We start from the raw sequence: 11265 nt of genomic DNA, 5'->3' as shown, positions 1-11265 counted from the left end.
TTATACATTTGATGTTAAAACCTTTATTACATTTGACATTTTTAACAAAATAATATTATTGATTCAGTCTTCAGCAGTTGTTTTTATTGTCTATGTTGCATCAGTTAATTTCATCTTGAATAGTTTAGGTTCCTGGTTAAATATTCTGGTTGTTGCTGTTATTATTTCATTAGAATCAGATCATAAATTGTAAAATAATAAAAGCCTTTTTGAAGCAGACAGTGGGTCTGAGAGGAGATTTAAAATGTTGCTGAAACACTAAAGAGAAGCAGAACCAATAATAATCTAGTTTCAGTAAATCTTGCTGATCAGTCACTTCACAATAGTTTTTCAGTCCTTTGTTCTGTTTTAGACACATTTTCTTGTTATTTTCTAAACATTCTTGTTTTTCTCCATTGTTCTCATCATATGTATCTCTATAGGTTCCAAAGCTTTCTCTATGGTCAGTATCTGTCTTTCATAAAGTTTCTTCTCCTCATCCAGTCTCCACTGGGACTTTAACAGTTTTTCTTTTTCTCCTAATAAAACATCATCATCATCATCATCATCATCAGAGTTTTTCCTCTCAGTTATTTTTTTCCACTCTCTGAACTTCCTCTTTGTTTTCCTTCCTCTTAATCTCAACGTCTTTCACTTTTTGCAGCAGCTGATCTTTCTGCTTCTCCAGTTCAGTCTTGACTTTGTTCTGCAGCTTCTGGTTCTCATCTGTTGATGGAAATAAAGATATAACATTTAAAAGACACTCAGAATATGATCAGAATATCTACATACTGCAGTCAGTTTTCTGAAGATTTAGCGTTCACCTATTTTTCTTTTTTTTTTTTAAACATCAGAGGAATTGTTTTATGATTAGTCTAGTCTAAATCATTCTTCTCTGACTATTTTAAAAAATGAGGAAGAATAAATATATTTCTGCTGAATCAACAAAATGTTATAATTGCAGAATCTGTCTTTTTAACTAATTTATCTGTAACATTAAATATTTAAAAGTTTTCTCTGAAGTTACCTTTTTCTTTTTCCAGTTCATCTTCCAATTCACCAACTCTGATCTTTAACTGATTCTCTTTCTGTTCGGTCAGTTTTTTGATCTCGTCTGTTTGGGAAACAAAACATACAAACCTCTGATTAGCAGAAACATTATTTTATAATCAAATGTTCAATAATTACCACTGACTGCAAATGAAGACATGTTACTGTGTTTTGAGAATGAAATAGTGAAATAAAATCTATATTTATAAATCCTGTGATTTCTTTCATCATTGATTTGCTTTATTCTGAATTTAATACTTTTGTTCTGAGTAACATCAAGTTAAATTGTCTCTTCTGTTCGTTACTCTGATAATCTGAATATCTTCAAACTCCAGTCGTTTGTTTTTGTTCAGTTGCTGTTTTCTAATAATTTTCTTTCTTAGCCTAAATTCTTTCATTGTGCATTAAATGTCCTCTATATTGGTTGAAAGGTTCTCTAATGAACTTTCAAAATGTAACTGATTTCATGGAGCTCTGTCCAATATTTTAATGTTTATCTCAGATTTCCAGTTTGATTTTGTTTCCTTTGAGTTTAACTCTTTCATTTCTCAGTCTGGATATGAAATCTTTCTCTTTCTTTTCTTGATCTTCTATTTTCTCTGTCAGGCTAAAATTCTTTACTGTGTTGGAAACAAAAGACATAAACTTGAATAAATCAGAAATAAAACATTCCTCTTTCATTTGGCCCATTTATACTGAATTATATCTGTATATTAAGACTAAAAGTACAGCATAAGAGGCTTACAGTATTTAATTTTGCCTCATAACTGATCAGTACATTATTCAGAGTCATTTGTATTTGTAAGCTATTTGTAATTCTTTGCAAGAGTTGTTTCTATTAATATCTATTCAGTTACAAAATAAGTGAACCATAATTCAGCCGTCCAATCATAACGTCCAGTTCTGACTTAATTTGGCTTCATATAGACAAATGATGGACGTCTTTTCTCATCCAACTTCAGCTGTAAATGTAACAATCTTTCTGTTTTTAATGCAGTCTTTTATATTAAATTATTTTCTTGCACTTATCATCTCCACTGACTTACTTGTTGTTACATTTTCAGTCTCAGTGGAATATTCACTGAGTTCTTTACTTCCTCTTCTTCCAGGTCTTGTGGTCAGAAGTGGCTCACTGCTGTCATTACTTCCTGCCTCGGTGTCTTGGCTCCTGGTTTGGCCCGACTTGTTACCTGCCGTAACATAATAACTTAAAGAAACTTTTCACTGTATTTCTAAAAGGCTAATAGTTTCTCAAACTTAAAATTATATATTTAATTATGTACTTTTAACAAAAACATTTTTATATTAGTGACAGTGACTTACATAAACACCTGCATATGTAGACATAGATAATAGATATTGAAACCCCGGAAGTCAGTCCAATCCCAAAACCTATCGGGGTCCATTTCAATTTGCACGACTGGTCCGATTCAGATGAACTATTATCACCTGAAGAGAAGATAAACTGATTGATATGCAAACATATAAAACCATATTGTCTTCTTAAATAAATAATAAGCCTGCAAGTGAAAAATGTTTTTGGCTCATTTGTTCATCACTTCGATTAAAATTATGAAAAAAATACATTTTGTAAAATAAGTTGTAATAAATACTTTTATTTTAAAATAATGGAACATACTTGAAAACACAAGCAGAAGATGTAAAATCAACCGACAATGTTAAAAAGCACAAGTTAAAACTAGTTTAAACAGATATGTGCTGCATTCCCAAAAATACCCAGAAAGCAGGAAAGAGGCTGGAAAATCATCTCAAAAGTTTAAATCTCATGATAAAACAAACATAAAAAACTCACCAGCAGAAGAAGTGCAGGCAGCAGAGGAAAGGAGACACAACAAAATGTAAAAGACAAGAGTCTTCATAGCAGCAGCAGGATCAGACGTTGGAGGAACGACTGGGAAGTTCAAATGCTGTTATGCAAAATGCTACATGAGAAAAAAACAACACAAGTTTAGATACAGAAAGCAGGTAACATTAATTCAAAATCTTGTCTTTAAAAGACAAGATTTTAAAAGTATCAAAAGATTAATGAAGTAGAAATTTAGATTTTTTTAGTGACAGACATGAGTAAACTAAATAAAACAAGATAAAATGAGGTATTACCTGTAGTTTCACATGTGATATTCTAAAAGCGTTGCTGTTTGCAATGAAGGCAGATCAACTCAGTTTGGCTCAGCAAACCTAAGAGTCTCATAATCAACCGGGTCAAAGTCCAGCAATAAACTAAAGGTTTTCACTTCACTCATCTGAAAATGTCTTCTTATCTTCTGAGAAAGATTATGTTCAGATTTCAGATTTCCAAGAGTTTTCATGAATGTTTTTTCTCCCATTATGGTTCCTTTAACTTCATGTTTTCCAGTGTCAATGGTCCCAGAGCCTAGTTCAGTTCAGTTCAGTTCAGTTCAGTTCAGTTCAATTCAATTCAGTTCAGTTCAGTTCAGTTCAGCTCAGCTCAGCTCAGTTCAGTTCAGGTCAAGTTTACTGATTTGTTACTCCATTTTAGATGTTTTCTTTAGTACTTTGCTCTGTTTTAGACCAAAGTAAGTTATTTTCTAAACAACCTAGTTTTGTTCCATTGTTCTCATCATGTGTATCTCTATAGGTTTCATCACCTTCTCTATGTTCAGTATCTTTCTTTCATGAAGTTTCTTCTCTTCATCCAGTTTCCTCTGGACCTTAATAACTTTTCCTTTTCTTTTAATAAAAACTCCTTGTCATCAGTTTTTTCTCTGATATTTTTTCTCCCCCATCTGAACTTCATCTTTGTTTTTCTCCAAAAAAGCTGATCCTTCTGGTTCTCCAGTTCATGTTTTACTGCATTTATTGTGTCAAATAACAACTTGTTGTTCCTCTGCAGGTCAGAGTTCTCCTCTATCAAAAGAAAAAATATATCAACTTTGTATTGACTTTCATTCATCTTAGTAACTTATTCATCTCTCTGTCTCCTCTTTGTGTTATAGTAACATTCTGTTCTTCACTATAAACCTTTGGTCAGAATATTTATCTGACACTTTAAGACGTAAAAAACTCCCTGACAACCTGAACCAGGATTTATAATCCTTGGATGCTCTCAAACATCAAAGGTTTTTTTGTCTTTTTTCAAATCTAGTGTCCCAAATAAGTTTCATTTGCTTTGGACTGGCTGTAAAATGAGTAAAAGTTTAACAAAATGATGTATTTAAAAACTTCTTATTGTTTTATTATGGTGCAGAGAGCAATACTTAAACCTTAAACCAGTCAGTTTGAAAGTGAAACTAAAATGTAAATGTGCAAAAAAAGATATTCATGTTTTTTTATCCACTGTTGATATATTACTAAAAATAAAGATTTTATTCCAACTCTTCCTGTAGTTTTATAGGAAATAAAGCCTTCATGTATTAATATCTAATACTTTACAAGTTACAATAAAAATGAACTGTGGTCCAACCAAATGTTCAGGGAAACAAAGATATTATTGTTTAAATCCGTATTGATGCTCTAAAATGTGAATAAATAGTAAAATCAGTCACTAAACTATTCATCTGAATTCACTGAACCAGATGCAACATGCAGGGATGATTATTTCTATAGAGCAACACAAAAACAATGCAACATTTCTGGAATAAATGTCTCCATTTTCCCTGCAGAGGTCAACAAGACTTAGAGAATAAAGATGCAAGATTATATTTAATGTTTGTTTTATTCCATATTTTGACTCTTCACAGATTAAACACTGGATTAGATTCAGGAAGAGATTATGACAACATTACAAACAACCCAGAATAAAAATAAAAGTTTATCTTAGCTAACACCAACGAAACAAAATATAAACCAGCAAAATATATGAAAATATAAAAATGAATTCTCATGAGAAACACTTTTGATCAGTTTTAAGGGAAGTAATTATTTGTTCATTTGTCATCAGCTATTGGTAATAATTTCAGTTTCCATAGGATTCCAATGAATCCACTGTTTTGTCATCAACATTATAATAATTCATGTTCCAATCATTATAAATGTTCAATAAAGAATATTTTTAGTTAAATGAATGTGGGGAAAACAGAAAGAAAATAGGATCAGTCACTTCACAATAGTTTTTTAGTCCTTTGTTCTGTTTTAGACACATTTTCTTGTTATTTTCTAAACATTCTTGTTTTTCTCCATTGTTCTCATCATATGTATCTCTATAGGTTCCAAAGCTTTCTCTATGTTCAGTATCTGTCTTTCATAAAGTTTCTTCTCCTCATCCAGTTTCCACTGAGACTGTAACAGGTCTTCTTTTTCTCCTAATATCAGCTCATTATCATCATCAGAGTTTTTTCTCTCAGTTATTTTTTTATCCACTCTCTGAACTTCCTCTTTGTTTTCCTTCCTCTTAGTCTCAACGTCTTTCACTTTTTGCAGCAGCTGATCTTTCTGCTTCTCCAGTTCAGTTTGGACTTTAATCAGTGTATCATGTAACGGCTTGTTGACGGGTTGGAGTTCATGCCTCTGCAGCTTCTGGTTCTCCTCTGTCAGAAATAAAGATACAAAATTTAAAAGACACTCAGAATATGATCAGAATATCTACATACTGCAGTCAGTTTTCTGAAGATTTAGCGTTCACCTATTTTTCCTTTTTTTTTGAAAAAATCAGATGACTTGTTTTATGATTAGTCTAGTCTGAATTTTTCTTCTCTGACTATTTTAAAAAATGAGGAAAAACAAATGCAGTTCTGCTGAATCATCAACAAAATGTTAGAATTGCAGAATCTGTCTTTTATAACTAATTTATCTGTAACATTAAATATTTAAAAGTTTTCTCTGAAGTTACTTTTTTCTTTTTCCAGTTCATCTTCCAATTCACCAACTCTGATCTTTAACTGATTCTCTTTCTGTTCGGTCAGTTTTTTGATCTCGTCTGTTTGGGAAACAAAACATACAAACCTCTGATTAGCAGAAACATTATTTTATAATCAAATGTTCAATAATTACCACTGACTGCAAATGAAGACATGTTACTGTGTTTTGAGAATGAAATAGTGAAATAAAATCTATATTTATAAATCCTGTGATTTCTTTCATCATTGATTTGCTTTATTCTGAATTTAATACTTTTGTTCTGAGTAACATCAAGTTAAATTGTCTCTTCTGTTCGTTACTCTGATAATCTGAATATCTTCAAACTCCAGTCGTTTGTTTTTGTTCAGTTGCTGTTTTCTAATAATTTTCTTTCTTAGCCTAAATTTTTTCATTGTGCATTAAATGTCCTCTATATCGGTTCAAAGCTTCTCTAATGAACTTTCAAAATATTCTGATTTCATGGAGCTCTGTGTCCAATATTTTAATGTTCATCTCAGATTTCCAGTTTGATTTTGTTTCCTTTGAGTTTAACTCTTTCATATCTCAGTGTGGATATGAAATCTTTCTCTTTCTTTTCTTGATCTTCTATTTTCTCTGTCAGGCTAAAATTCTTTACTGTGTTGGAAACAAAAGACATAAACTTGAATAAATCAGAAATAAAACATTCCTCTTTCATTTGGCCCATTTATACTGAATTATATCTGTATATTAAGACTAAAAGTACAGCATAAGAGGCTTACAGTATTTAATTTTGCCTCATAACTGATCAGTACATTATTCAGAGTGACAATCCAACTAGGCTATTTGTAATTCTTTGCAAAAGTTGTTTCTATTCAAATCTACTCAGTTACAAAATAAGTGAACCATAATTCAGCCGTCCAATCACAACGTCCAGTTCTGACTTAATTTGGCTTCATATAGACAAATGATGGACGTCTTTTCTCATCCAACTTCAGCTGTAAATGTAACAATCTTTCTGTTTTTAATGCAGTCTTTTATATCAAATGATTTTCTTGCACTTATCATCTCCAGTGACTTACTTGTTGTTACATTTTCAGTCTCAGTGTAATGTCCAATGAGTTCTTTACTTCCTCTTCTTCCAGGTCTTGTGGTCAGAAGTGGCTCACTGCTGTCATTACTTCCTGCATCGGTGTCTTGGCTCCTGGTTCGCCCCGACTTGTTCCCTGCCATAACATAAAAACTTTCATAAAACTTTCATTGTATTTCTAAATGGCTAAAACTTAAAATTATATATTTAATTATGTACTTTTAACAAAAACATTTTTATATTAGTGACAGTGACTTACATAAACATAAGTAGACATAGATAATAGATATTGAAACTCCGGAAGTCAGTCCAATCCCAAAACCTATCGGGGTCCATTTCCATTTGCACGACTGGTCCGATTCAGATGAACTATTATCACCTGAAGAGAAGATAAACTGATTGATATGCAAACATATAAAACCATATTGTCTTCTTAAATAAATAATAAGCCTGCAAGTGAAAAATGTTTTTAGCTCATTTGTTCAAACTCTTCTATTAAAATTATAAAAAAAATACATTTTGTAAAATAAGTTGTAATAAATACTTTTATTTTTAAAATGGAGCCTAGGCGTAAATTCAATCTGGAAGACTCTTTAGCTCCACCCGCAGCTTTCAGTAGGCGCTTCCCGCTAATCACTGACGACCTATCATCACTAGCCTTAGCCATGTCGCAGCCAATCACCGACCACGCCCCAGTTCATAAGGACGTCCATCCAAGGTGTCTTCCGTTTCGCTGCTGCGCTCAACACGTTCATTCGCACGCCCCAGCTTCTCAGCAAGCCATCCCAGCGGATCCCTTTCTTCGTGATTCCTCGCGTACAGCTGCTTAGCCGCGTCCTCGACCCTTCCTTCCCCATCAGACGCTCCCAGCCGCTCCCCAGCCGCTCATCAGCCGCTCACCAGCCGATCATCAGCCGCACACCAGCCGATCATCAGCCGCACACCAGCCGATCATCAGCCGCACACCAGCCGCTCCCATCGGAGTCATCACGCCGCGCCTGCCTCGGGCTTCCGGGGTGAGATGTATCTTCTCATGTTTTGAAATGCTAAGAACGCGAATCGTTCATTTAGTCCATCCCTTCCCGATCTAGCGGGTTTTATTTGTATGTGCCACCCTGGCTGCGTTTCGATGCTTAGGACTTTTGCCTGTATGAACGCTTAAACATCCCCCCCTGTCAGCAGCCACGTCGATGCAGGCTTATCCGCTCATGTGATAACTCATTTCGCACTCAGTCACACAAGCAAGCCTGTCTGACGTCACGAGTCTTCATGGTCCGCATTTACTTCTCCGCTTCTATATTGGATAACTAGTGGGCAGTTCGTGCACAGCCTTCTTTAGCTGCACTATATATCATGCCACCTTTGACGCCAGCATTGAGATACCACAGCGTAATGGGTCCTCCAACCCATTACTATTACAAAAAAAAAAAGTCATTCAGAATACGCAAAACTGGGTATAATTTTACCATTAACCTAATCGTGACTCTTGCTTCAGTCGCTCCAGCGTGCGCTGCGGAGCTGTTCTCGTCAGCCCGTGAAGCTGATTAATAATCCCGATTGTCGAACATTGTCGCTCGTCAAGAGCCATCATCGCTCCTGAGTTCAAGTTACCACTTATCGAGGCAATTTTAAATAGAAGGTGGTTTAGCCTCACATTTAAGTTTGTGTTCTGTTTTGACTTACAAAAGTTTTTTCAGATTCTAAGCATGGCGGCCGATCGCAGCATTTTCACGCTCCATTCCGACATGCAGTGCTGAGCAAACAATGACCTGAATGGTCTGGCATCGCTAATTCACCAGGTCTTCATGAAACATCCCCTTCTCTTATTTTACCCACAGTCAAACACCCCGCCGTTCCTATATTCACTCGATGCAATACGGGCTCCTGTTCTTCGCATCCTTGTCCTCCACTTTGGCAGTTATATCGGTCCATTCGTCGTTGGGTCATTGCAGGCAGCCCCTTGCCTGTGCAGGCGCATGCTAGAATTATGGCGCTACAGCAAAAGCAGAACTTTACGCAGTTATTTTCTCACCCCGCCCTTACCCTCCCCCATCCGACTGAGTCAGTAAGGCAACATAGCTGTTAGGGGACGGGCTACCTTTTCAGCACCTTAACCCCATTATGAGTTTCATGTTGGCTACTGATGTCATGGCAAATGTCCTGCTATGTCGATTCATTGTGCCCCGCTATCTGTCCGGAGACAGGTCCGTTCTCCGCTAGCAAGCAAACGGTCCCGTATTCCATGATTTCAAGCCCATGTCCCATCCGGTGCTTTCAAGTCTGATCTCTCATCCAAGATCGTCCAAAATCAGCATGATAGCATTCCAGTCCATCCCTTCTTCCATGTCGTATTCTTGACACTATTTCTCTGAAATTTACGTCATATTTTATTTCGACGATGGCATTGGCGTCGGGGAAACTGCAGCAGTGTCAAGAGCAACTTTAAAGAGTTTCATTAAAGCTGACTTTGCTCCCCAGTGCACAAACTCTTAATCGCAGCAAGCAGAAGAGACGGAAGTGATACGTCATTTCCTGGTCTCCGCAGCTTATTCCGTAGCTTGCTCAGTATTTACATCTTCTCCACTGCTGTAACCTGCTTTCCCAGAGATAATTTCTGCAAGCATCCCTCATCGTCTCTCTCCACAAACCGTCATGCCTGAACCATTGTGCCAAATCTCCTCATCCACCCCACGTCACGAAATGGCATCGATCAACTCATCATCTCCTGTTGCGGCCCCAATTGTTTTAACGTTTTGCCGCTAAGGTATTTCTCTTTGTTCAGTCCATTCCAAATCTGGCCTACACCATCTACTTCCAATCTCAGTCCCTTGTCATGCATCGTAATGGTATTCCTTATTTTTCAGTTTCCCATTCTAATTTATTATTCTAGCCTTAGCTGCTGCGCTCAACACGTTCATTCGCATGCCCCAGCTTCCCAGCAAGCCATCCCAGCGGATCCCTTTCTTGGTGATTCCTCGCGTACAGCTGCTTAGCCGCGTCCTCGGCCCTTCCTTCCCCATCAGACGCTCCCGAGTCTGCGCTCAGCCCACCTCCACCCCTTCTCCACCTCCACCGTCCAGGCTCCCAGGCATACTCATTCACTGACCTCCACCACGAGGTCGGGTCCCAGGGGGATGACATTCCTATCAGCATCGGGAATGCTCATCCGAGCTTATCGCGTCAGCTCGATGTCCTTAGCCGGGGCCCGAGCGCCAAAGACTTAATTAACTTTCTAATCGCTTTCATTCTCATCTGAGTCTCTCCTGATTGAAATAATGAAACATGCTTGAAAACACAAGCAGAAGCTGTAAAATCAACCGATAATGTTAAAAAGTACAAGTTAAAACTAGTTTAAACAGATATGTGCTGCATTCCCAAAAATACCCAGAAAGCAGGAAGGATGCTGGAAAATCATCTCAAAAGTTTAGATCTCATGATAAAACAAACATAAAAAACTCACCAGCAGAAGAAGTGCAGGCAGCAGAGGAAAGGAGACACAACAAAATGTAAATGGAGACAAGAGTCTTCATAGCAGCAGCAGGATCAGACTTTGGAGGAACGACTCTGAAGTTCAGATGCTGTTATGCAAAATGCTACATGAGAAAAAAACAACACAAGTTTAGATACAGAAAGCAGGTAACATTAATTCAAAATCTTGTCTTTAAAAGACAAGATTTCAAAAGTATCAAAGATTAATGAAGTGAAAATTTAGATTTTTTAGTGACAGACATGAGTAAACTAAATAAAACAAGATAAAATGAGGTATTACCTGTAGTTTCACATGTGATATTCTAAAAGCGTTGCTGTTTGCAATGAAGGCAGATCAACTCAGTTTGGCTCAGCAAACCTAAGAGTCTCATAATCAACCGGGTCAAAGTCCAGCAATAAACTAAAGGTTTTCACTTCACTAATCCGAAAATGTCTTCTTATCTTCTGAGAAAGATTATGTTCAGATTTCAGATTTCCAAGAGTTTTCATGAATGTTTTTTCTCCCATTATGGTTCCTTTAACTTCATGTTTTCCAGTGTCAATGGTCCCAGAGCCTAGTTCAGTTCAGTTCAATTCAATTCAGTTCAGTTCAGTTCAGTTCAATTCAATTCAATTCAATTCAATTCAATTCAATTCAATTCACTTCACTTCACTTCACTTCACTTCACTTCACTTCACTTCAGTTCAGGTCAAGTTTACTGATTTGTTACTCCATTTTAGATGTTTTTTTAGTACTTTGCTCTGCTTCAGACCAAAGTAAGTTATTTTCTTAACAACCTAATTTTGTTCCATTGTTCTCATCATTTGTATCTCTATAGGTTCCATCACCTTTTTCTCTCTAAAAAAGTCAAATTAGCTTT

The 11265-nt window shown here is 36.2% G+C and overlaps 1 protein-coding gene across 1 annotated transcript; it reads right to left on the bottom strand.

Moving 5' to 3' along the window:
- Window positions 1-4793: 4793 nt before the first annotated feature.
- On the bottom strand, window positions 4794-10751 carry LOC129376658 (uncharacterized). The gene is made up of 5 exons (XM_055056248.1): window positions 10686-10751; window positions 10377-10509; window positions 7176-7295; window positions 6909-7052; window positions 4794-5537 (listed from the first exon to the last, which is right to left on the bottom strand). Exons 2-5 carry the CDS (start codon window positions 10444-10446, stop codon window positions 5167-5169), a joined length of 705 nt encoding a protein of 234 aa, XP_054912223.1. The 5' UTR covers window positions 10447-10509; window positions 10686-10751; the 3' UTR covers window positions 4794-5166.
- Between the last annotated feature and the right edge of the window lie 514 nt (window positions 10752-11265).

This window comes from Poeciliopsis prolifica, unplaced genomic scaffold (genome assembly GCF_027474105.1).
Source record: "Poeciliopsis prolifica strain line A6 unplaced genomic scaffold, Auburn_PproV2 SCAFFOLD044, whole genome shotgun sequence".
Lineage (NCBI taxonomy): Eukaryota > Metazoa > Chordata > Actinopteri > Cyprinodontiformes > Poeciliidae > Poeciliopsis > Poeciliopsis prolifica.
The sequence above is the reverse complement of the archived record's forward strand: the minus strand, read 5'-3'. Positions and strand labels throughout refer to the sequence as shown.